At 40.4% G+C, this 27,089-nt stretch overlaps 1 protein-coding gene across 1 annotated transcript; it reads right to left on the minus strand.

Moving 5' to 3' along the window:
• Window positions 1-41: 41 nt before the first annotated feature.
• polr1a (RNA polymerase I subunit A) lies at window positions 42-26,942 on the minus strand. Its single transcript, XM_084352265.1, has 37 exons — window positions 26,787-26,942; window positions 26,167-26,275; window positions 25,884-25,979; window positions 25,155-25,304; window positions 24,734-24,844; window positions 24,494-24,579; window positions 24,273-24,361; window positions 23,912-23,992; window positions 22,444-22,561; window positions 22,091-22,232; window positions 21,755-21,916; window positions 21,530-21,652; window positions 21,193-21,420; window positions 21,004-21,111; window positions 20,760-20,906; window positions 19,094-19,285; window positions 18,802-18,951; window positions 18,422-18,605; window positions 18,183-18,265; window positions 17,138-17,296; window positions 15,669-15,767; window positions 15,386-15,538; window positions 15,107-15,189; window positions 13,394-13,559; window positions 9,884-10,007; window positions 9,174-9,274; window positions 8,851-9,050; window positions 8,114-8,281; window positions 6,383-6,518; window positions 5,486-5,637; window positions 5,235-5,358; window positions 5,000-5,107; window positions 4,502-4,777; window positions 2,129-2,329; window positions 1,119-1,236; window positions 815-979; window positions 42-596 (listed from the first exon to the last, which is right to left on the minus strand). The coding sequence occupies exons 1-37, from the start codon at window positions 26,861-26,863 to the stop codon at window positions 496-498; spliced, it is 5,070 nt and encodes a 1,689-aa protein (XP_084208391.1). The 5' UTR covers window positions 26,864-26,942; the 3' UTR covers window positions 42-495.
• Between the last annotated feature and the right edge of the window lie 147 nt (window positions 26,943-27,089).

The raw sequence follows: 27,089 nt of genomic DNA on the forward strand, positions 1-27,089 counted from the left end.
CCCTCAAACATCTGACACGAGAAGATCATAAAACCAATGTGCTCACTCTTAACAGGTTTATTGCACCAAACATCAACAACAACAAGAACATTTTTGTTTTATATTCTTACTTTATTTTCATTATTAAATACAAAAGACAAAAAAATAGTTGTTCTGCAGTAAACACACACAATGCATCCTTTTAAAGTATGATACAGGGACTGCTCAGTGATTTCATTCATTTCTAATAGAGGCCATCAGTCGCTTTTAAATCAGTTAATTCAGGAACAATCTGATCAAACAACAAATTTGTGAGCATTTGTCACATCAACCATATAAAGTACGACTGAGACAAAACAAGTCATTCTTATTCATGTGTCAGAAAAGGTACACGTCATCTCATAGAAGTGAAAGTGAATCCATTCCAGCTCTGACATTTTATCAGCTCACGTGAGATAACTTTTTACAGCATGCCTCATCCAACAAGTCCGACTACTGACTGCAGCATTTCCTCTCCTACTGCAGAGGCTGCTTCAGTTCAAACAGTCCTGTCCCACCTTTGACCACCTTCCCCACCACCAGGCAGGCTGAGGGTGACACCAGCTCGTCATGTGACCCTGAAAAAAAAGGAAAAACAGACTTCAGACTTCAAGACAAGGGCAGGGTTCACTGAAGGCTAAAGGAGACAACTTAAAATCCACATCAGTGAGACACTGTCATGAAACCTCAAGGAATACAAGATAGTTTAAAGCAACTGTAGTTTTTACATATTATTTAGAGATTGTTTCGCATATTTTTTTTCTCTGCATTATCATTATTATCGTCTGTTACTCACCCAGCATGGTCGCCTGTTTGAGGAATTTGTAGCTGGTCTCAAACGTCATCTGCTGCAGAGGGGAGGAGTTGGACCGGATGGCGTGTCGGTTTAATGGCTTATACACACCTTCAAAACACATGTAATCTGCTACCAGTGACAGATGTCTGGGGTCCACCTCGATACCTAGAGGCAGGCAGAGAAGTACAGATGAAACCTGAGTGCCTTGTGGTCTGGTATCTGATGTCTTTACTGTGTTCAAGTGTGTGTGTGTGTGTGTGTGTGTGTGTGTGTGTGTGTGTGTGTGTGTGTGTGTGTTAGTCACCATAGACAGCAAAGACGTCTTTGATCTCCTTCTCTATGACTTTCAGAGCCACTTCAATCCCATAGGTCTTAGCCATGGCGTGGACCTCGTTGGAGTACAGTCTGTTGATGTCCAAAATCTGGAGAGAAAAATGAATTGTTCTCTTTACTTGAATCCACCGCAAAGATTTGCATGAGATTTGAATAGGCACGCAAGAGGAAGTCACATATCAGAAACAGTTAATCATTTATCAGATTTGTGAAACGGTTGTTCCGTATCCGTGCCATGATGTGATTATAGATCATAAGGTGAATTATTGGATGATTTCAAAGCGTTGGACTGGTAATATAACACCACAAAGTGTATTTGTGGAAACTATATCTAAAATATTATAACAAATAGTAAATTGAAACTTATCTCCTTAATACCAGCAACCATCTATGATGTCTTCCAGATATTGGATATAGATTTAATTTGGAGCCTCTGTGCCACATGTAACTTAGAGGCATCTTAAATCAAAATTTTGACTTATAAATACTGTCCTGGAGAAATCTCTTGTTTTGATTGGTCACTAATGACACAGGCATGTGTGGTTTCTGTCAATAAATGTTTAAAATCCTCACCATATACAGATTAAATACTTGGAGCAGCAACAATCAACACACATTGTTATCTGCAGTCAGTAAAGCAAACACAAGCCACCGGGCTGTGTTGATAAGATTATATGACATAATTACTGGTCATTTCTAAAGGGTGTCGTATGGTTTATGTGCAGTACAGGTTAGAAATATTAAGGACAAAATGGACACGCTACACTTATCAGTCCTAGTCCTACTTCTCAACAATTCATCTATCAACTATCTACATAATTCTTCAGAAACTGCACCTTTTTTGGAATAAACATGGTACATTTCATTATACTTCTTTGGGCAATCTGTCCTTAAGACCACAGTGTGGTCTCATGTTTAAAATGAGACGTGTAAACCGTAACCAAAAATGTGTTGCATTCTAAAACACAACCGCTCACGTACATCACTGTGCTTGAACATTTCGTGCATGTTGATGCCCTCTGTGTTGAGAACGGTCTCTTTCTCTCCGGTCTTTGCCGTGGTTTCGCTGAGCAGGCAGCGAGTCAAGCCTTTGGTCTCCATGATGACGGCGTTCTGGGCCAGCGTGGACAGGACTGAAGTAAGGTCGAAGTGCACCTTGCTAACCGGCAACACCAGGTCAACCTATGAAGATAAAGGGATCAAGGTTTAAACATCCAATGAGGAGGTCTAACACTGAAGACATCTTAAAGCTGCAGTTTGTTTGGTTTAAAACCAGCATATCTACCTACAAAGAGGATACAAATGAGATCAATTTTGATTGGCTGGTATGTGGCCATTAACAAAATGTGTAACGCCTGACACAGGTGTTTGTTGAGTCATTTTTAAATTGATGAACCAGTATGGAAACATAGGTGAGGACAGCAACAGTATGGCTTAGATACGATCATTGAACTTGTGTAACCAATTAAAAAAAGATAAACTGTCTATGAGTGCCACACACATTTAAAGAAGAAGAGGTGTGGAAAACTCTTGTATTGTATAGTGTTGTGTATGTGTGACAGAGTGAGAGAGTGTGAGGTGATTCATATCTCTGTGGGACAACAGGCACGTTGCAGCATTACATCACATGTGTTTCGTTGTCGAACTGTGGTCACGGTTACAGTGACAAATGCATGTTACAACAACTGCAGTACAAAACAGGCTTGAGCTCAGTGAGGAGGTTAAATGAACAAAGTCACAATATTTTAATGAAATGGCTTTTCTTTGTAATCAGAATACTACTTATATGTGTTTTAAATAGCTTTAACTGTGGGTGATTGGTACAGACATATAAGCTAGGCAAGACTGTGGCTACACCGGTGGCAGTGGAAGTAGGGTGTCAAAGGGGCTATTGTGCCTCCACATTAGATGACCGTCCCTAAAGAGGACAACGTCACACCAATCGAATGCATACAGTGCACATTGCAACCAATAAAATTGTGTTGTATTGTCTGTTTGAGCCGTTAATCTAGCTGGGTGAACTAACCTTAGCTATCAAGATTGTTACAGACTGCATGCTTCTGCAAACATGTCAAATGAACCATTACACAAGAAAGTAAAATACAGTCAATCAGAACTGAACTTTAACATTTACAATTAGGGATGGGAGGAAATAAGATTTAATCACGGGTCAGGGAAAAAAACAACACAATTTCAATTATGAATTGGGATAATTGTGAATATCCTTGCATCAGTGACTTGAAAAATCTTTCTAGCTCAATAACATACAGTCCTATACACATTTCCTGATTTATTTTGAAATGCCAGTAGGGACAGCCCACATATTTCCAGTTGTGCAAAAATCTTACCTATCAAAACATGGCTGAAGTCTCAGCATGCCCATTGTTTCACTCACAAAACTAAACTGTGTGTTTAAACATTGTTCGTTGGGATATTGTAAGTACACAACTCAACAGAATATATAACAAAGGTTGGGTCCTTTTAGACATCTTAATGCAGAATTAATACATATTATACTTTTAATTCAAATGTGTGGAACCACTATGGAATCCAGACTAAAGACTCACGGGGAGATGAGGTGCCCACCGTTTAAATATCCCTTGTTTATGCAGAAGGACCTTATGATTACCTCATATGAGATTGTTTCTTTGACTAAAAGGATGTAAAAATGTGTTTCCTGTGATGCAGTTAAATGTTTGTTTCTAACAAAATGTCAGGTACAGTGAGCCTGACTGTTCAAACCTAGAACCGGCACAGCAGCACACCTTTAACATGAGTCACCATGTTTACTTTGTCCCTGTTGAGTGGCCTTGCTCTGGTTTTTCTCTCTGATGTTTTATTAACATTAACTTTTTCGTGTAGCATTTACTTTATCTAAGTAGGATACTTTGATCGACTTTTGATCAGCTGTGTTCTGACTCAAACTGGTGTGATTTGGTTAGACTGACTTTAGTTTCAGAAAAATGTTTTGGGTGTTCTGTATGTCAAGTTTGCCTTGGCCCTACCTGGTTGTACAGCATATTGGTCTCATGGCCTGCTGTTTCTGCTGTATTTTCACTCAGATCCCTCTGTTGTGCTTTGTTAACTAGCTCTTACTCTCCCTCTATCTTCCTGTGTGTGTGTTTGTGTGACAGGTAATGTACAACGAATGAGGTCTGTAGCGGACAGGTGAGCCTGACAACGTCAACCACTCATTGTTGGCTTTGTTCCCTTCAGAGTTCATTTTGCAAATAATAAAAAGATGAAATATAGCCTGCCTTTTTCTTGAAGTCCAACCTAAAATCTGAAAATGGAAGTTCAAGAAAGTCATATAAAAACATTTTCAATCTGCTTGTGTAACACATAAAAACTCACCTCACACCAGAGTTCATGCTCGACATCGTAGCAATATCTCTCTATCGCCGAGTTGGACTGAAGAACGGAGTTCACTCTCATCTGATTCAAGGTTTCTTCTTCTTCTGCTCTCTTTGCCCTTTTCTTCTTCTTTTGCTTTCCCAGCCCTGCAGACTCTGGCTGGGTCTCCTCCAGAGTATCCTCTGCTTTCTCTACCGCCTCTTCCTCTTCCTCCCCCTGATCTTCTTTATCCTCGCCATCATCACCTCCGTCCTCCTCCTCACTTTCATAGTCCACCTGCAGAGGAAAGCAGAGATGGACATTAACCATTTTATATTTGCTTCAGTTAGGATTTTATTTTTTACATTTAGATTTAACATTTACTCTTGTTAAATTTCTACAATGACATTATGAAGTGCATGGATGAGAGCATTGTCAGTTGCTAGTCCACCCAGAGAGGGATTCAGCTGAAACACACACGTTTCTCTGTAATGCAAAGTATTTTATCCTTTTTCATACCTCCTCTTCCTGTTTGTCTTTTCGCTTGGCATCTGAAGCATCAGCGTCTCCTTCGTTGGCCTGGTCGTCAACAATCTCTCGATCCTCTTCTCCCTCCCCGTCACCCAACTGAGGAATGACAACACGACAAAGATATTTCAGATTTTTTTGGTATTCAAGGAAAGAAAAGTTTAAAGATGAGCGACAACAATTATCCTAAGAATCCTATAAGGACGACTGAAATGAAAACACAGACCCCTGCTGTGTCAGCTGTCCCATCGCCATCATGGTCCTTGAAGGTGGCCTTCCTTGTTTCCACGGCAATGGAAGCCAGCTTGGCACTGCGCTTCTTGATGGCTTCAAGGAGGAGACGGAAAAATCTGGAGGACATACAACCAAACAAAGTGTAAAACAGAGAAGATCAGAGGTTAAAATCAGGATATTTCCTAATGCATTCCTGTACAGGCCCTCACATACACACAGAGACTGACAGAGATTCACACACACCTTGTTTCCATGAAGTGGAGGATCTGGTGGGGTGTTAGCAGCTTATCATCACTGTAACGGTCAGGAGGCAGGAAGTTGAAGGTGACTTTGAATGTCCGCACCCTTTGATTTTCGATCCGCAAAGTCTCTACCACATCCACCTTCTGCAGCACCTGCTCACACCCAAACACACACACACACACACACACATACACAGTGTTGTGGTGAGTTCTAGTTTTTAATGAGTTAAGCAAACACATTACAAGCACAGTTGAAACACAAAGTGAAAATAAAAGAAATAAGTCATAAGATGGAAAAGACATGAACAAGTAGGGTTAGGGTTAAGGTATAATACCATTTTCATGTTTGATAATCTTTTCATTTTATGTCATGTCACAGTATAATGAATTAAACAACTAGTTTTATTATGATATACTAATCAGTTATCAGTTACAATGACTGTTAAAGGACTTCAAACAGAAGGGTTTTTAAGGTATTTTTTGGCCTTTTCATGGCTCTATTTATAGGACAGCCTCGAGAGATGACAGGAGATGGGATGAGAGGGAATGACACGCAACAAAGGGCCGCAGGTCAGACTTGAACCCTGGGCCGCTGCAGCGAGGGCGAAGCCTCTCTATATGGGACACACGCTCTACCAACCAAGCTACCGGAGCGCCCCCAGAGGGTTTTTTGGTTCAAAGTTCATTTTTGGTATACAATTCAATACCGTAGATGAGCAAATATGCATGGAATGATAAACGTCAATTTCGTACCACTGAAATCCTATAAAACAAACAACTAAATAACACACTCAAAGAAAATCAAAGACAAGGGAAGATGAGTCAAGCAAAAAGAACGGAAGAAGAAAAAGCAGAAGATATTTATAGACATAAAGACACGTGAGAACCTGATCGTTACCTCAGCAAGACAGACTCTGGTGAGTTTCTTACGGAGCGTCTTTGCTCTCTTCAAGGCTTTCTTGTTGTTGAGCACTGGAACGCTCATCATGGGAGTTTTGATGTTGGAGCCGGCCACCATCAGGATCTCCCTCAGTCTGTGAGACAGACAGCAAATACAGAGAGAGTGGGACATTGTGGTACAGTCCAATGGAGGGCATGGGAGCATGAATCAGGGAAGAGTAAGTAGACAAAAGTAAGATGTTTTGATGTAGGAAAAGAGTTTCAGGACGGGTATTTTGTAAAAGAACGCTAGTCAGTCATGACAGTCACAAATCAGACTGAGCCCGCACACACTCATACCAAAACTTCTGCTTCTAACTTCTCATTTGGCTGTTGAAGAGAGTTGTAAGAGTTGAGTGTAAGCGGCTGAAATGGGGAAACAAACTTGTAGGCACTAACTTCTAGACATTAAACTTTAACACACACATTTTCTACACCAAACGTTTGACAAGCCCGTGCCCGTTTGTGCTATGTGCAGCATGTACTTTCTCCTTTTATTTGGTTTCAGTTTGTGAGAGACTTTCAGCTGCTCTTTTAATTGAATCAAACATTTTTTTGGGATGTTTTAATCTGTATTGGAGATTATGACAGTGAAGAGGCTGACAGGATATGTGGGGAGAGCCATGTGGCATGACATGAAACAAAGGTGGAGGTGAACTAGTGACATAACGGTTATGTCATAGAAAGGTCACCAATGGCTTTACTGAGGTGCTGATCACTGACAGCAGACAGAAAAGTAAAACAAACAAACAAAAAAAGCACAATCTGGCTCCATATGCGGTTTTAAGTTAGATGATGTTTTGGCCCGCAGGCCTTCTTCAAGATCAAGACAGTTGTGGTTATGTGTCATCTGCTGTAACCGCTCGGCTACCAAGGAGCTTCATGTTGTTCCTTTCTTACAAAGACTGTGGTAAGTCTAGTAAGAACTCTGCACTTCATTTCCACCTACACCCTTTCTTTTCATAATCCTTTGCTGTGGTTGAGGAAGACATAAATGATCATTTGGGAACACTTTCATTTTTATTTTACATAAATTAATTTCTTTATTTGTTGTTTAGACTGGATTGTTTAGGTGCATTATACAATGTCTATAAAATAGCGAGATTTTATACTCTATACAGAAAATAGATTTGCATATTTGCTTTGTTGAAAACTACTAAAAGAAGCAGCAAAATAAAGCACATTTAGACTTGAAACTACTTCTGATTTCAACACATTATTTCAACAGAGTCCTTTGAAGCTCTTGCCCACTCCCTGTTCCTCAGAGAGGAAAAGTGCGTAAGTCAAAACAAAAGCAAGGAGGAAATTCAAGACAGCAGCGTGGCACAAAAGGGCTAAGTGAGTTAAACATTTACCATAACCTCAAACACCACAAAGAGAAGAAAAATGTCACATTTTGCACATTGTAACACTGTTAAAGCTCCATTTCACATGGCTAGCTTATGCTAGCGGAAAAAGGAAGACAAAAAGAACTGATGGGTTAAAAAACGTGGTCCATGTTTGAATCGATCCTGACAGTAACTTTGTACAATATTTGAGCTGTGTAAAGGACACAAAGGTTGAACTACGTCTAAAAAAAGCCACTTCAATTTAGACATTTATAAAACTTTCTAAGGGTGTATATGTCGTGATAATGTGATCATATGTCCAGCAAAGGGAAATAATGTGTTAGGTGTAGAGGCGACATTACCGAGGGATTCCCAAAGTGACGTTCATCTCTCCTCTGCCAGCAAAGTGGAAGGTGTTGAGGGTCATCTGTGTGGAGGGCTCGCCTATGGACTGAGCTGCCAGCAGACCTACTGCTTCACCTGGATCACACAGTGACCGCTGCCACTTATAGTGCAACAGCTGGCGGAGGCTAAAGACACAGAGAGACATGGGGCTCATTTTAAATCACAAAAAGACAAAACTGAAGACTTTTTTTTTTTTTTTTTTTTAAGGTTTTCAGGTTAATTCCTTAATCAACAATCATTAATAAAATGTTCTTCCATTTCCATAATATGTCGGAAGTAATGTACTGTAGGTGCTAACTACAAACAAAACTCATTACGTCCTAACAATGTTATGTGTTGAAAACTTGTATGTTGAAGTAAACATAATGTTAATTCAATGTCTTAATACAAATCTAAGTTGGTGAAATTTTAAATGTAATGTTTGTTTATCTTGTGCTTTCACTGTCGATTAAAAGTGCCGTCACTATGAACAAGTTGCAGTCAGATTAAATAAAAGCCTGAAGCCTGGTCTGTAATTTCTAAATTTGGAAGCACTGGAGTTGGCTGTACTTCCTTTTTTTGTTATAAAAGTCGTATGGTTTCAACATCCTTTGACCCCTTGACCATACTCCCTTCCTGAGGATCATACTCGTCTTATGAAATGTCATTCATTGTGTGCTCTAGATATGTCTCGCAGAACTCTGACATTCAGTACCTGTTGGCGTCCAGACTGTCCTCTCTCAGCCTGCCTCTGTCCTGCAGGTATTTATCTGTGATGCTGTGAAAGTTTTCAGACACTGATCCGAAGCAGACGTCTGGCCTGAACAAGCTCAGAGAGGGCTCGGGGCAGCGGGAGGACTTCTTGCTGTATTTAGATCTGCTGGACTCATCCAGAGAGTGCCACTGCTGTACGACCTGGGGAGGGAGCAGATTTTTGAAGTTCAGTCCAACTGGGTTAGGCTTGAGGAACAAAGTGTGCCAGCAAACCTGACTAATCTTTTATACATTTTAAATTTTCTGGTGGTTGTCTGTATATACCTGCTGCATGGCTGCATTTCTGCCATAAACATCTGGGTCTGTACTTTGTTCAGTCTGGTTCAGTTTGGCCAGCTTCTTTTGGGAAAACAGCAAGAACGCTCCTGACACAGATTAAGACACAAACATTACATGACAAATGTAGCATACAAGACTTCACTGTCAATTTCCAGGATTCTGGATCAAATTATCGACCTCCTACTGAAGAATACGTTTGCATTGTGGGTAATGTAGGCAGAGGGTTTTGAAAAGCAGGCCACTGGTCTAGCATTGCACTCCTATAGCACTACCGGACTCATTATGAACAGTTTAACAACAAATTATTAAAATCGAGACAGATGCAACTTGACCACTGAGTGACATCACTGGAGGCAATTTCTTAGATTACAGCAGCTTCCTCTGGAGCCACAAAAGGTTTCATACTACTTTTTGCGGTCATAATTACAGCAGTATGGATTCATAGAGCAGTTTGTTTCAAGTCATATTTAACACTTCACTGGGCTGTCACTGCCTGCTTAGCTGGTTATTTTCAACAACACTTATAGCCAGAGAAGCTAGAGACAGAATGTGACTTGGGTTAATTGTTGTGGGAATTGTGATGACAAAAATATAACAAACACATTTTCAACAGCTTAAATATACATCTAAAAATCTGATTATGAATCGGACAGACATGCCTGTGCCTTACTGCACAGTCAAACTTTGCTATCTACCTTTCCGTGGACATGCCACCTCTCTCTTTGCTCTCCAGCGCTGGATGGCTGCAAAGTGTTGATTGGCAGTCTGAGGGTCCAAACGTGCCAAAACCTTGTCCAGACCCTGGGACCTCTTGATAACCTAACAGGAATGAGGAAACACACAGCTGTTTTTTTTCTGTTCAGGTTCATTTTCTACCAAATGTGTTAGAACATGTGTCGTAATCCATCTCTTATTCAAACAGTGGAGACACAGACACTATTCAAACAGAGTTGCTCTGCTTTGTGCTGATAGAAAAGACTCCACTGTGTGAACTTGGGTGAGCCGTTTAATCAAAAACAAACAACATTGTCAGGAAGGAAGTTTGAGTGCGCACCACTATAAACACACAGAACTACACAAACAGAATTTCAATTATTTATTTACACAAAGCTCTGAATTTAAAATGAAAAATTGTAATATATAACAGTACATATAGTACAATATTTTAGAAATCATATAACACTAATATGTGCCTCAACAGAAGGGCAAATTCAGATAAGCCAAATTAGTAATACAAAATGTATTGCATGTAACATTTTGGATGATTTTGGAAATACACTTGAAAAAAATCAGTATCACTCTCTTGTCTTTGTGTTTAGCGTGGCGCTATAGGCCGGATACCGTTAGCCTAGCACAACATAAAGACTTGAAGCAGCGGAGAACAGCTAGCGCAGCTCCGTTCAAGGTTCAAAAATACACCCGCTAACACCTCTAACGCAGACTAATCGTCTGGTTTGTTTAATCCTTACACAAACCAAGTGTAAAAACATCAATTTGTAGATTTAAATTAGTGAGCTTCAGATGTGCTCTTTGGAGTATTTTTTAGCGTTGGTGAGAGTAAGGCTAATCACTTCCTGCTGCTTCCAGTCTTTATGCTACGCTAAGCTAATAGTCACCGTACTCAATCCTCTGTACTTGACGCACAGCTGTGAGAGTAGTATCAAGATTTTTTATATAAGTATAGACAAGATAGATAATATGCATATTTTATAAAATGTGAAGGAAAATATTCCATAATAAACATTTATATTATTGAACCTCAGATTAGTATTAGTCAGTGCAATAGTGCAGCTCATCCCACTTAATGTTTGTGTGTAGTACATATTTATCCCCAGTGGCCATGTTAGAGCACCATGGGGCCCATGAACTACACCTTCACTGTGGCAGCCATTTTGGCCAGTGGCATCCACGGAGGAGGAAGCACTGAATTTGACAAGGCTGCAGTCTTTTTAAATACTAATTTACTGGGGAGTAGTCCTCAAGGAGCCAGTAGCTTAGCTGCAGTATAAGTCAAATCAGGTTAACCCTCTGTTGACTGGAACAAAGAAATGTATTTTGATACATCACATTGCCATTGTCAGGACCTGTGGTTGAAACTGCGGTTACTGTGTCACTTAACCCGCGGTTGCAGATATCATTAGTCAGATAATGATAACTGCAACTGCAGGTTGCAAGAATTTTTTGAAGTCACAGAATTCAGTGTACAAAAATGCTAATCTTTTACAATTCATGAACATTTATGTCAAACCAATGCAACTGTGCAATGTATCGAAAATGTGTAATATGTATTTTAAGTAGGGCTGTAACGATTCATCGAGTTACTCGAGTTACTCGATTACAAAAATTGGTCGAGGCAAAAACTCTGCCTCGAAGCGTCGTTAAATTCCTATGACGCGCAGGGATCTTGAATGTTCCACACGGACCGTTGTTACTACTGCGTAAAGTGCCGTACACGGACACAGAGAGCCATCGTCGGAGAGCCTGACGGAGAGCCTCTCCGGGTCGCATGAAAGATTTTTTAAGTGTCCGTCACTCCGTCGAGGGGAAACGGAGACGGCAAGGGCTGTGATTGGTCCTCTAAACTCACGTCCTCACGCTGGTTCTCCAGCAGCCCGGGGGGGATTGCATTGCGTATCCGCCACCACGACGGAGAACTGCGAAGGCTCGAGATGACATGCCAGAGCAGAATCAGTTTGTGCGCGTTTAAAAAACGTAGATATGATATCTGCTTTACAGACAGTTGAGACCGACGTGACATGTTCTCTCTCTCTGTCTGTCTGTAAGTGTGTGTGCACGTGTGTTTGTTTACGTCGGTCCGGAGCTCCTCCCTTCGTAAAACAGAGCGGAGGAGAATTGTAGATGCGCGACGATGAAGAAATTATTAATTAAACGAACACGGTCCGGACCGGTTCTATAGGAAAAGTGACCTTAAATGACTTCTGTTGTGATTTGGTGCTGTGTATAACATAAAATTATATATAACACAGCATGCGTGCACACACATAGGTTGCTAGGTTACCATAGCAAATAGGCCTATCCCAGAGATTATATATTATTTGTTAGTAGGTGGTTAGAAGGTGCAATCCCTTTTTGTAATGTTGTATAAGACAACACTAAGGCAAAATGGCCGTTGCTATTTAAGTTTGTATTGATTCATAGTGTTACATGTTATACATGTTTTACAGTAAGTTGAAACTGTATTGTTATTTAATTGTTTGCACTTGCACTAAATGGGTAAATTGCAATAAAGTTTTGGAGCCAAATGTTTGAGTTGTAAGAAATACCTCTGTTTTTTTAAGAAATAAAAGCCAAATGGTTGATCATTTTACAGCCACATCATTTTCGTCATGCATTATTTGTTTTGGTTGTTTAAAAATGCAAAAAAAAAAAAATATATATATATATACGATTAATCGATTAATCGATCGATAAAGTGCTAGATTAATCGATTCCAAAAAGAATCGATAGCTACAGCCCTAATTTTAAGTCCCTGTTACAGGCTACAGAGATTATATGACTTAAAGAGGTCTATATTTTTTATTTTGATTTCTTCAGTATCAAAGTAATCGGAGGATAGTTGTCTGTATATCTGTGGTGCTAATTTACCAATATTATAAGGGAATATAAGTAATTAATTAGTCCCAAATTATACGTACTGTGGGGCCAAAACTTGTTTGTCAACATGTTTATCCACAAAATCAAACCAAAACTAAAAAGCTACCATCAAATCAAGTGTAAAATCAGAAATGTGGAAGCTTGCATTATTCAGCAACATTCCTCTGAATCACCTGTGTTGGGTTGGGCTCACCAAACATCATAAATCTGGTTTTGCTGCTCTTCAGCTGAGTGTGTGATTGCTTTGCAGCAGTAATCACATCCAATTTAGCACACCACTGTGATATAAACCTCTGTTCTACTTCTTGCTTTAGCTGAACTTCTTCTTAACCACAGCTAATCGGATGCTAAGTGACCCAGCATTGACCCTCTCATTGTTTGTTTTAATAACATATGTGCGCTCATCAAGGTGTTCTCAATGAAGCAAAAACAGATCGACCCATCAGGAAGACATTGAGATAAAAAGTATGTTTATATGTGCAAACTGCATTCAGACCATTTTCTTGTCTAATGTTTCCAACAGCACTCTTTACGTGCATGTAATGATTCATGACACGTTCACACCATCATTGCGTTTTGTTCTCCTTTACCTCATAGTTGTCCTCTATGAAGGGGAACTGTCTTGGCTGGAGGAACGGAGTCTTGGGGATATCCAGGCCATCTTCACCGTACAGGAACTGGACCACAGATCCATCGCTGTCCCTCACCGTCAGATCGTACTGCACTACCAACCCCTCCAAATGCTTTATGACACATCTGCAGAGAGGAGACGGAGAGAAGATGAATACAGGTATAAGGAGGGCGTAATGCAGTCTAAGATGAGTTTCTTCACTCTGGAGTGGTTTTTGCGTTAGTTCACATCATGGCCAATTTATAAATTTCTCCTTTGCAAAAGCCATGTGGGACGTTTCCCTTTCAAATCTTACAAAAAGGATCCTCTAAACTGTCTGTTTAAGCAGCAACTGATAATACATCCTGGAGTGGGTTTACAGTTGAGTCATGCTAAAAAAAAAATACATCAAGGTTGGTTTGGAAACTCCCACCTAGAACAAAGACATCTGTGATCTCAGTTTGACAAATACCCAGAACAATTCAACAGTTCTGCTGGAACCAGCTGACTGTTGAATAGTGTGAGCGCGTTAATACCTGTGATTTGAATATCGATGTGGTGACCACAGCTCATATAACAGTCTCCTTTGCTTGTATCAGGGAAGCTGTTGACTCACTGCCATTTCACTACTCTCATGTACAAGATATGAAAGGAACTACTTCAGCTGGGCCTGTGCAGACATGTGCAGGGAAGTAAATATCTGTATGCTTTTCTGTTTCTCAGTGCTTCTAAAAGAGACTGGAAACATGAATCCAGGGTTCTTACACGTTTAGACCATATTCGACATTAAACAAATTATTACAGTTTTATGTAAATAAAAGGTTTAAAATTCAACCGTTAAAATGCATGTTGCATTATGACTATGTATGTGATTACGATTCCAAATAATCGCAAAAGATTGTAGCAAGGCACTGTGGCGCATAGAAAAATTTGCACTGAGCCAACCAAGTTTTATATTCAGAATTCAGAATGGTCATTCAATCCATATTCCTACAAAGAAGCTTTTTGACCTTCCTGTATATAATTTACCTGTAACTGTTTTTTTAATATCTGTATTTTAGAGGGAAGATTGTTTGTTTATTTTTCTAATAACTACATTCCTGCATAACTCATGAATACCCAGACAAGCTTTATATATTGTCAAGTGTGTTGCTATGTATACATGTATTTAAAAAGGTATTGCCGCATTTTCTTTTTAATTTGGTTGCGGATGTCCAGATAATGTAAAGTTATAAAGCACTTGGGGCAGAACTGTTTGCAGGCAGTGACATGCAGTCATAAAAAAAGCTCTGAGAGACAGCATCATACTCCTTGACCTTGCTTCTGAGAGCATCAAGCCGTTCTGACCCATGCTCTCTTACACAGCAGTAAAAGTTTTAATCTGTTCTAGCCATCTGCTCCAAACGCCATAAAAAACACTCTGCTCATATGATCACTTTATTTTTAAAATTCTGAATTTTATATTTTAAAGAACAGAATAGGAGCAACAATCTGCAAAAACTCAAATACTTTTCTATTCTCTCTTATCCAGGACTTGAATCGACTAAAATCAAATACAATATTTTTCCATACTGCGTAGGAACCCTTTGAATCACACCAGATGTGAACATATTACCTTTGCACACTCATGTGACCACAATTTAAAGACGTCTGCAGCCTTTTCCAAATTATAAAGCTGTAGGGTTTACGTTACCTCTGCAGGTATCCTGATCTCGATGTTTTCACAGCTGTGTCAACCAGTCCCTCTCTGCCAGCCATACAATGGAAGAAAAACTCCTGCACACAACAGAATTACAAGAATAGTCATGTATCATGAAGCAACAAGACTCTCCATAAATGTTTGTAGAGCTAAACTCACAAAGTCACAGCAGGGTTACCCATAAAAAGAAGAGTGCTTTCATGTGAGCCATTTGGCATCCCAGTTGACAAAAATGAGTCCTCTACACAACACTTCCACGCTCTCTTCACGTACCTGTGGTTTGATGCCCGTGAGAAACCTTCCTGAAACGAAGCCCCCAGCACTGGGTGCAGGGTCGTATGGCTGGAAGCAAGGCAAGGATTTCCCAGAAGGCATCAGTGGAGGCCTACGGCCCTCCAACTCGATCTGACCTAGTAGACACGAAATCTGGAAAACACACAGGCACACAGGTAAGTTCATGAAGTTTTACTGAATAATAAAAAATAGTACAGAATGATGTGAGGATACATTTAAGGTGAGTGTGTTTGTGTTTCTGGTGGTGGTGGTTGGGGGGTACCTGCATGGTGTTTACAGTAGATCCCTTGGCTCCCGATTGGACCATCAGCTGGAGGTTGTTGTCTGGGAAAGAGGTGTGGAGTCCTACAGGCATGCACACCTACGAACACACATGACACACTCCTTTTAAAAATTCTGCATTTTGGAACATTTTGTCCATTTGTTGGATAAAGTGCAGCAGAAAGCTAACAGAAATGATATGCAACAAAACTGCCAGACTCAAACAGGAACTATAAAGTCTATTTTGGACATTGCTCCTTTGCACCACATCTTAAAATCAGTGAACGATGATAAATTAAAGGATGACGCTGTAGGCACGTAGACAGAAAGATCCCTTAGGGGACCTTTTGTCTTCAGTGTCATCTTGGCTAGTGTTAGTTGTATTGGGCTATTATTATTATTTTTGACTGACATAATGAGGGAGAGGTGCACCAGTATCAACAAAATAATAGACACATACTGACAACACAGCTACTCCGCCACTCCTTGCAATATTCATTCGTCATTTGACAGGCCTTCTCTGCCGGCGGGGATTTTTTTCATCTAACCTGAACTTGGCATTGCCTGGTGAAGTGGCTCAACTGGGTGTATTTGTCCTGCATATCAGTGACTTTGTGCAATTTTGGTACTATTCCAAGTATTGCTTTGCTTTCACAATAAGCAGGTTTCGGTGAAAGCAAAGTCAGGTGTGTTAGTTTCCAGCCATGATTTGACGGTTTTGCCCACACATCTGTCAGAAATGAATGCCATCTTGAATGTTATGCTTGGTTGTATCAAACACATACTGTTTTCTACAGACAGTAGAAATGTCAAAAATATCACTTCAACAATGTTCTTGTATATAGTTGTAATCTGAATGCCATTCACCTGCATCAACCCTAATTTTCCTTTCTGGAAGAAACCAGAGATCAAAAGCAACTGAACTGGTCTAAACGAATGTACAATGAATGAACTTTGTTAAAAAATTAAATTTGTAGTTTCTTCAAGGAATAAAGTGTTTGAACATGTCATAACATCGCAACATGGAGGTGGGAATATTGAATTTGTGGGTGTGTGCCCCGTTTTTTGCCCTGACCCCTGAAATTTCTGTGCACATCTGTGTACCCACTCAAACTAAATTTGTACACGAGGAAACAACACAGACATGTTGCGTTGTTTTGTTTAAATACTGTTTGAATTGATAAAGCATGAACAAAAAGGAGACATGAATGTTTGATGGTTATTTAAAGTAATACCCCCAGAGCAATAACATCTTTACACCTGGAACTATCGTACAGGAGCTAAGCTGAACACAGGTAATGTTCCTGAGTTCCTTAAAAAGTTCTTGATCACATGAGAAAGAGAAAATAAAATACTTCCTGTTTCCTTTTCTTTTCACCATGATAGTATTGTGTCTGCCAGTGGGAGTAATCAGAGTTAGTGCATCAGTCATCATTTGGTGGTGGGATTGCTAACTGTAATGGCAGTTACCTTGTTAATGTCATTGTTCACTTGGTTGGCCACTTCTTTGAACTTGTGGTCGGCCATGCTGAAGTCTCTCTGGTCTGGGTTGAGGTGAGCGTCCTGCCAGCGACTCTGAGCCTCATCTTGATCCACATTGGAGGGCAGGTTGAAGGCGGCCTGGAGCGCCTTAGAAACGAAAAAGGAAAAATATGCTTTTCATACGAAATAACACCACCCGTCATTTTCACCAAGATGTATTTCATTGAAAGTGGCTACGACTGATATTTTTATATGAATGACAATGTGAAAACAATGTGACAGTGTAAAAGGGATCACACGTAGGGATGAACCTACAGTGAGTTATCACTTAAATCTGCAGCTTCACTTGGCTTTTCTGAGCTTTACAGTGAGTTTCAGCTCATTGTTTAGCTTTCCTGCCACAATTTTACAGATTTGGTTCACTGTCACCACTCTCAAAAGTGTAGTTTTTGGCCGCAGCAGGCAGCTAAAAAGCCACTGTACAATTCTTGCACAGGCTTGCTAGCTCATGAAAACAATGGAGCATTTAGCAGTTGAACAGCCAGATGACTTAAGGTTGTTATTAAAGCCAAAAATTCAGACTCTGGCACCACCCATATGGCTGTTCAAATAAAGACAAACAGCCATGGATGCCGGCAAATCCACTAAGAAGACTAAAATGTAGCTATAAACACTGCACCCGGTGAACATGCAGTTGTTGACTGAAGAAGTCCCAAAGACTCAGTGATGAACGCTCCCGAGGATTATCAACAGTATTTGTGGCACATGCAGAGTATAGTACTAATAGTTCACTAAATGTTTGGTTTTGTGTGTAGTACATATTTATCCCCAGTGGCCATGTTAGAGCACCATGGGGCCCATGAACTACAACTTCACTGTTGCAGCCATTTTGGCCAGTGGCATCCACTGAGGAGGAAGCACTGAATTTGACAAGGCTGCAATATTCACAAGTGCTGACTGTGGACTGGTGTGTTACAACGGCCTTTTATGAAGAGAGTTCATCTCCCCAGAACAAGCTGGTGCTATAACTTACTCTGGTGCCAATCTTCAGGGATTCTTGAATGATTTTCTTCCTCCGCCTGTTGGCGCCTGGTTTCACCAGGATGTCTTCCACACCTGGACACAAACACAAGTTTAAACACAATACCCCTCTTCTGGCTTCTATTATACACAAAATCTGACAAACACAAACCAGTGACAATGTAATAAGTCAGACAGGCAACAAATAGCCTGGCGTGTGGGTTTGGTTTACTGTATCTGGCTTCTTCTCACCCAGAGTAAAGCCTCTGTACAGCTGCAGGTAAGCAGTGAAGAGTCGAGCCAGACAGCTGAGCAGTTTGCCACTGGTCTGACCACCGTACAGCTCATAGCAGCAGTGGACCAGACCATAGGCTGAGGAGCCGTAGTGAGCTTTGTCCAGAACCCCCACCAACAGCTCTCCCTCACGGATCAACACCTGAGAATCAAATACATTAAAAAAACATCAAAGGATCAGATACTGTATCGGCCAATTTTTAATTCTTCAATATGGCGAGTTTCAATATGGAAAACACAATAACACAGAGTTCGTTTCAAACTGTATCAGTGTCAACACGTGTTGATTTGGAGTGATGAGTGTGTGTGTGTGTGTGTGTGTGTGTGTGTGAGTGTACCTGTGAGTCACACATGCTATCAGGTTTGTAGCCTGGAGCAGCTCTTGGTGGGACTTGAATCCATGCTTTACTGGGGATTTTCGATTTGCCAACCAGGTTAAGAGGCACAGCATTTTGTGGGATTACATTCAGCAGGAGTGTAGACACCACCTACAGGAAACAACACATTCATGACACAATTGAGCTTGCAGAGGTATTAAGTTACTTTAGACACAGTTGTGTTTTTCTGGTTTGTAGGACAAGACAAAAGCTGAAGAGTTTCTACTGAAACAGAGTTAGAGGTTCAAATTACCTGCTTTCCTGTCCAAAGCTGCTGTGGTTTGAGAATGGCTGGCGGCAACAGTTTAACTCTGCCTGGTTTGTCAGTGAGTCCTCTGTACACCAACTCAATGTACTGGACTCTGGTGAAGAAACAGCCTCTTATCGTCATCCTCGTACCCGATACCATGTGGTCCTGGATCAGGCCTGCTAAAGGTTTACCGTCCTGAAGATAGAGAGAAAAAATGTAACTTCACATGTAACTTTCACATGTAACTATTTATTATCTAAAACACTAAAAGTAAGGAACATTTACCCATAGAAAACAGCCTTCAAGATGTCCAGTGTTTAAATAAAAACTTAATTATCAAATATTCGAGACTCAGTTGTTAAATTACAGTGGGCGAACGACCCCACCTGTTGGCCAAAGGTGTCATATCCTTACATACGCATCAACTTTTTTAAATCTCCAGGTAATGTATTTTGGACTTTGTTACATTATTTACTGTAAACAGATAAAACTGCTCTGGCAAAGCTGAAGTGCTGTCTTTATTTTGATAGCAGTTTGTCCTGATTATGTGACCTTTAAGTCCAAGCCAAGAAGAGTAGAAGACGGGGCGGTTGCAGCCCCACTTCCAACGATACCATTCCTGTTTGCAAGATTCATTATTGGAAGGTAGGCAGGCTCAATTTATGTGAATCAACTTTAAAATACCCTCTCATTACACAGTGGTAGAAAGCAAATGATGCTGCCACCTCCTCCTCACAACTCTACAGAAAGACATAGAGCTAAAACAAAACAAACTAAAAAGACAGACAGACAGCACCAGTGATGACCACTCTCCAGGATTAATCAACATTAGTGGTGTCTGATGCAGAGTAATAGTCTTCACTGGTTCAGTTAATCTTACTAAATGTTTGTGGTTGTGTGTAGTACATATTTATCCCCAGTGGCCATGTTAGAGCACCATGGGGCCCATGAACTACACCTTCACTGTGGCAGCCATTTTGGCCAGTGGCATCCACTGAGCAGGAAGCACTGAATTTGACAAGGCTGCAATATTTCTACCTGCTGACTGTGGACTAGTGCATCACAGGTTTTACCTTTATTCGTTTGAATAAGACACTATGTGGTTCGTTTATGAAGGTGCTATACACATGTGCATACAGGGCATTCAGTGTATACCACATTAGATTTTACATTAATAATGGAAAAACTATAAAGACAGTTCATTTAGCCAGAACAGGCCATTGCTTTAACTCACTTCGGTGCCAATTTCCTCCCAGCAGTCTCTCGACTGTACAGACTGTTAAACAAATCCACAGTTCACATGTGTGCTGAACTGTGAAAGGGGAACCTTGTGGATCACTTTTTATTAGTCAAAAAGTAATTAATTTAAAATAATAAACAGCTCTATTTTGCAATTTGATCAATAGTTTACCAATTAAATAGGCATGATGTCAATTAGCATACAACAAATCGCCACCACCATTAACCAGCCCAGGTTGCATGTTTTACTAATCATCAGTTCCAACCCAGCCCAGATAGAAACTCTGTATTTAGTTGTGTTGAGAGAGTCACACTGTCTCAAACTTCAGAAACACACTCAGGTGTTTGCTGCCATCACTGCCTGAGAGAGGAGGGCTGTGACAGCCTTTGTTACACTCTGAGAATCATCTTCTTGTGTGTGTGAACCCACCTTGGGGACGAGGTACTGCTGGTCAGTGCTGACTAGCGTGTAGGCCTCTGCTCTGGCCAGCTCACTTTGCGGGAAGTGTGCGTTCATTTCATCCCCGTCAAAGTCAGCATTGTATGCCTTACAGTTGGCATAGTGGAGCCTCAGTACCTGTGACGTCCAATTCAGACAAAGGACAATTCGTTGGACACATTGCTTCTATAATACATTACAATGACTAAAGTAGCCTGCACAAGTCAGATGGTACCTTCTCTCCTGGTAAGATGCGTGCACAGTGGGCTTGTATGGAGGGTCTGTGCAGAGTTGGCTGTCTGTTCAATAACATAACGTCTCCGTTCTTTATGTGACGATTCACCTGGACAGACAGGAGGACAACAGAAGGTTAATTCATGCTGCAGGTGGTACACGGGTTTGAGTCTGTGTCAGTCTGACTTACTATCTTCATGGGCATCTTATGTGGTCCAGGACAGGGTGTCAGCAGTTGCTTGGCAACAGCTTCTCTCTGTGTAGGGTTGGTAGGTGAAAGGATGGTTCTCCTGCCGTCCTCGTTTATCACCATGGAAGCACCGGGGTGCACGTTTGGCCCATTGAGAACGGCCTGACGGAGCTCCTTCACGTTCCATGGAGTGACAGGCTGGGGGTAGGTCAGCTTGGTGGCAAACACCTGCACGAGCGTGGAGGAGACATTAATATCATTCACATTTTCCCTTTTTCAATAAGCTTGGTACTCTGTCTTTAAGGGAGAGATTAATCTGAAACACAGTCAGATGTACCATAGGTATTCCTATCTCGTTGGTCCCGATGTACATGTCTGGACAGATGACAGATCGCGCAGCGTAGTCCACGCGTTTTCCCATCATGTGTTTACGGAACAGTCCGTCCTTCTTCTCTAGGATCTGGAAGGGGAGAGGTGACAATTAGGACACTGGATTGTTTTTATCTGCGAACAAAAAGCAAAAGGAAGACTTATTAGAGTGCAGTATCTGTGTACATGATACCTGTCTGATTCCAGGGTATTTCTCTGTCATCATTTTGTCCATGTCACTGTCAAAGACGATGTTAACATGAGTCTGTAGTCGGATCCAGATGTTGTACAGTTTATCTGTTAATGTCACCCCAGGGATCCCTGACAGAAACGTCTGGTCTACCTGTTCAGAAGCCTGAGAGGGACAAGAGAGGACAGGTTGACATGCCCTGTATCACAAAAATAAACACGTTTCACTGGATATATGCAGCTACACCTTATTATACATGAATATAAAAAAAAAAGAGGTATGGAGAAAAACTCTGAGAACAGACACGTTAACACCTGCTGGGCACACATTTCATGTTACCTCTTCCTCCTGAGCAGTTTTCTCCCCTGCTATGAGAGCCAGAAGTTTCCTTATGATTCCACAGTCCTTCATGACAGCCTGCATGTTGACTGTCTGACCGTTTGTAAACATCTGGTCACCCAGCCGATTGATTGGACGATACCTGACAGGGAAAGAAGGAAAGACGTGATAAAGAACTATAATCAACTTATGCCAAGATAAATATATTTTTGATATCTCCTACTGTATATAAACTAGGTATATTAAGCAGAGATTTAATTCTGAGTCTTTGGAGCTTGAACACACTTTGTTTGTACAATCATTGTACCAGTGGTTCAATGTACAGTATATAAGTTTGTTCCATCACTCTGTACCTGCAAGGTGGGACCACCAGCAGATCCAGGAAGAAGAGGTCTGGGTTGAACCCTTCCTCTTCCTCCTCTGACACCGTCGCCTCGTCCAGCCCAGAGAAGAGGCACCTCAAGAAGAAAGCTGGGAGAGAAAGAGGAGGTATTTGTGGGATTTTGAAAACAATTCCTCCAAACAGCCAAGACTGAATGAGATTTTGGCTGTTTTTGCTATTCTGCCACTTTGTATCCACAAAAAAAAAATTAATTTTAATATACAACACGTTTAATAATAAAAAACAAGAAACATTATTCATACGTTCAAGTGTTGGGTGTAATGACTAACATTTTCAATTAATGTTTGGATCTATGATTGAATTTAATAATTTGTATAACAAAATGTCGAACTTGTATTTGATGTAATTACATGACTTGTATTTGTGTTTGTGTCAATGGGCCCAGGGACTGCAGAACAAACTTTCTTTTGCTTTTTTGATAGTCTGTCAAAGGTTGCATTACTGTAAACGGAAAAAATTGCTCTGGCAAAGCTGAAGTGCTTAGTCCTGATTATGTGACCTTTAAGTCCAAGCCAAGAGGAGTAGAAAACGGGGCGGTTGCAGCCCCACTTCCAACAATACTGCTCCTGATTCATTATTGGAAGGTAGGCAGGCTCAATTTATGTGAATTAACTTTAAAATACCATCATGCACAGTGGTAGAAAGCAAATGATGCTGCCACCTCGACCTCACAACTCCACAGTAAGACATAGAGCTAAAACAAAACATACAAAAAAAAGACAGACAGACTGCACCAGGTGTCAGTGAACATTCAGATGTTGAAGTTCCAAGGACTCAGTGATGACCACTCTCCAGGATTAATCAACATTAGTGGTGTCTGATGCAGAGTAATAGTACTCTTCACTGGTTCAGTTAATCTTACTAAATGTTTGTGGTTGTGTGTAGTACATATTTATCCCCAGTGGCCATGTTAGAGCACCATGGGGCCCATGAACTACACCTTCACTGTGGCAGCCATTTTGGCCAGTGGCATCCACTGAGGAGGAAGCACTGAATTTGACAAGGCTGCAATATTTCTAACTGCTGACTGTGGACTAGTGCATCACAGGTTTTATCTTTATTTGTTTGAATAAGACACTATGTGGTCCGTTTATGAAGGTGCTCTACACATGTGCATACTTGGCATTCAGTGTATACCACATTAGATTTTACATTAATAACGGAAAAACTATAAAGACTACATAAACTCATTTAGATCAATCAAATTTAACGATTTAAATTTTCAATTAATGTTCGGATCTATGATTGAATTTAACAATTTCTATAAAAAAATGTCGACGTTGTATTTGTTGTAATTACATGAGTTGTATTAGTGTTTGTGTCAGTGGGCTCAGGGACTGCAGATGGAAAGTAGTAGCTAAATCTGACACATCACATCTTCTGTCCTTGTATGAAATGAATTAATAATTCATTTTTACCTTCTTGCTCCCACAGTTTGCTGGTGTGTTCTCGAGCTGTACTAGCTGTCAGGTAGACTCTCTTACCAGCCATCAGATCATCTACAAGAAGACAAAAGCCAGGAAACATCCATTCACTGTATGAACATACTGTATGTAACATTAGTATTTGCCCAGAGTGTACAATGAGCACCATGTTGGTGCAGAGTTACAGGTTACACACTAATAAACAAATAAGCTCTTCCCACAAATCACCTCCTCCTCATAGAAGTTAACAATGTTTCTAATCTCTGTCTTCTTTAGCCCACTTAACTGTTGGTACAATAATAAATAGCATGTGTACAAAACATAATCAAATGTCTTAAAATAAAATATTACTAACCATCAGTGTTGCCAGTGGTCTGTGCTCCTGATGGCATTGTGACAATCAGCTTACTGTTATGTTCCCGACGCACTGTGAACCTGCCACTCCTGCACACACAACATAAAACCACCACAGTTGGTATACAGCACTGTATATACACTATATACCTCTCTAAGCATTTGCTTGTATTTTAAACCGGCATTTAATGAGAATTCAGTCCAATGCATCCTCATTTTTACCCGCAGTAGGGGCACTTCCTAGTTTTCATGTGGATCCTCCAGAAGTCATTTATCAGACTGCTTTTCTTTTCAACAAGGTGTTTAATCTGAAGAAACACACACAAACACATAATTAGGCAAGTGTGTCTCTATTAGACAGGATGCATGGTGCGGTTGAAATGATTGTATATCACATGATTATAAGTGTGTGTATGATTGTGATTCAGTAGCATGTGTCCTCATATCTTTTTGTGTACTCACCGGTTTGATGCTTTCTAAACCTTCAGCGTTTACTCCAAGTATCGAATCTGTAAACTCCTTAAGCGCCTGCTGGATCTCATCTCCGGTGGCTTTGGGATTCTCTTCTAGGTACTAACACACACACACACACACACACAAACAAATTAATAAAGCAGAACTCGAACTGTTGATCTACTCTGTATGATTACAAAACATCATAAAGGTACATTAGTTAGTAGAGCAACCTACAGTTAGATGAAAGACAATATAAAAAACTATTCAACATATCCACACAAAACCTAAAATATTTACATCACAATTTTCTCCAACACACTAACAGATGAGTATCGTTATAGATCATGGCTGCTTTCTTTTGGTACGAACTGTGCTGAAGTCTATGCACTGCTGCCATAATTAGTTTCCACAGCCAGTATAAACCCACCTGGCTGAGAACTTGTTCTATCAGGTAGACCTCCTGCATGGCTCCATGGTCCACTAACTTCAGCTGGTTCAGCAGCAGGTGCATGGCAGCTCGGGGACACGTTAACATGTGACACGCCAGACAGGAACCACGCATCAATAGGTACAGTTTCTGATGAAGGAGAACCGCAAGAGGAGATAAGAGAACAGGATAATGTTTTTAAAAATCATAGAAGCAGGTTCATTGGAACAAGTTTTAAAAAATGGCTTAAATGTTAATACCGATTTATTAATTGGACCCTCGGCTGGACACCTCCTCCTATTAGTCAGTTTAACTGTCTACAATTAAATTAATTGTCAAATATTTTCATAATTGATAAATAGTTCGGAGTAATTTTTTTAAGGAAAGAGAAGTCAAAATTTCTGATTTCAGCTTTTCAAATGTGAATATTTTCTAGTTTTCTTTTGTTCTCTATGACAGTAAACTGAATATCTTTGGCTGTTGAACAACACATGATATTTGAGGACGTTATCTTGGGCTTTAGAAAAAATTGGTCAACATCTTTCAACATTTTCTGACAATTAATGGACTAATGGATTAATATTAACTAAACTAAAAAATCATCGACAACTTAATCGATAATGAAAATAATCATTAGTTGCTGCACTACCGGTGATAGTGAGTTGTAAACATGTGTGTACTGCATTTATAGTATGCATGGTTGTGCGATGTATTTGTGGACAGGCTTACATCAAAAAACAGTGGGTTGTATACAGGTAGAGGCAGTTCAACATGTCCCAGGTGTCCCGGACAGTTGTTGAAGTCCTGACAGCAGGTTGAACACGCCTGGTAAAAAACAATAACACACAACAACATGAAAAAGATATTTGCTGAAACTTAAAACTCACAATCATAAACTTTACAAACAGAGGCTGAAGTCAGCATCAGACTGATTTATGGCTTGTTACAGATGTGTCATTACTGTATTTTACATTACACAGATTGTATGTAATGTGATCCTGTAGACATGTACCTCTTTGATATCTGCAGGTCCAAGGGCCAGATCGTACAGGCTGTTCGGGGCCACATTCCCAACAGCATCGAGGAACCTGGAGTTAGTGATCGTTTTCACACTCAACTTCCTACACAAGAGATGAGAAAAGTGCATGATTGTTACTATTATTACTATTTTATCATTATTATTATTATTACCACCAACTGTTCTGACAGTTATACTGGATTCTTGGCAACTCTGGTCATGCAGTGGATGGTAGCTATATCTATGTCACCAACATTTAGTATTAGTCTGTTTAGTGTCATAAGTGAGCCAGATCTCACCCCAGCTCAGTAATAGAAACTATTACACAAAAAGATGAGAATCATTTCTACCAAGTATACTGGAAATAAACAACACACGGTCAGGAAAGACAAAAAACAGGGTAACGTTATTTTACAGTCACAGATGCTGTTAGAGAATCAGATTTGGGGCTCAAGACAATAATACGAAACGTCTTTTATGAACACAGACACAGTGACTCCTAGCTTGCTGAGTGCGAGTGTAATTTAAACGTTATAGCATGCTGCCATTAGCAGGCATGTTGTTTTGAACTCATGTTTAGCATTACAGCCAAAAGCTAACATGATATCTCTCACCTTATCTCTTCGGCAGAGTACATGCCAAACGACATGCCCTCCAAACGCCGCCATGGCACGTCTTTTCCAAACAACATTTTGGAGACTTATCCACACTTTAGGTTTAGGGTGTTTCTTGCTGTAAATTCATGGCGCACAGTTCAACCACATGCGTAGCAAAGTTGCTGCTGGATCACACGTGGGACGGTCACACTAACTTCAGATTAGAGGGGAGACGCAAATACAGATAAGTAAGCTTTTCTGGAAACTCAGGGGATATTTTACTTTTAAAATAACGTATTCATCGTCGAAATCGAAACTCTA

The sequence above is a fragment of the Pagrus pagrus genome (assembly GCF_965226575.1).
Source record: "Pagrus pagrus genome assembly, chromosome: 5".
NCBI lineage: Eukaryota > Metazoa > Chordata > Actinopteri > Spariformes > Sparidae > Pagrus > Pagrus pagrus.

What these genes read in the sequence shown, in the direction of transcription:
- polr1a (XM_084352265.1), bottom strand. Translation starts at nt 26,863, where the DNA reads ATGTTGTTTGGAAAAGACGTGCCATGGCGGCGTTTGGAGGGCATGTCG. An exon ending in TACTCTGCCGAAGAGATAAG is followed by an intron (nt 26,276 to 26,786) that starts GTGAGAGATATC and finishes TCTCTTGTGTAG; the next exon opens with GAAGTTGAGTGTGAAAACGA. An exon ending in CTGGTGGTCCCACCTTGCAG is followed by an intron (nt 22,233 to 22,443) that starts GTACAGAGTGAT and finishes TTTCCCTGTCAG; the next exon opens with GTATCGTCCAATCAATCGGC.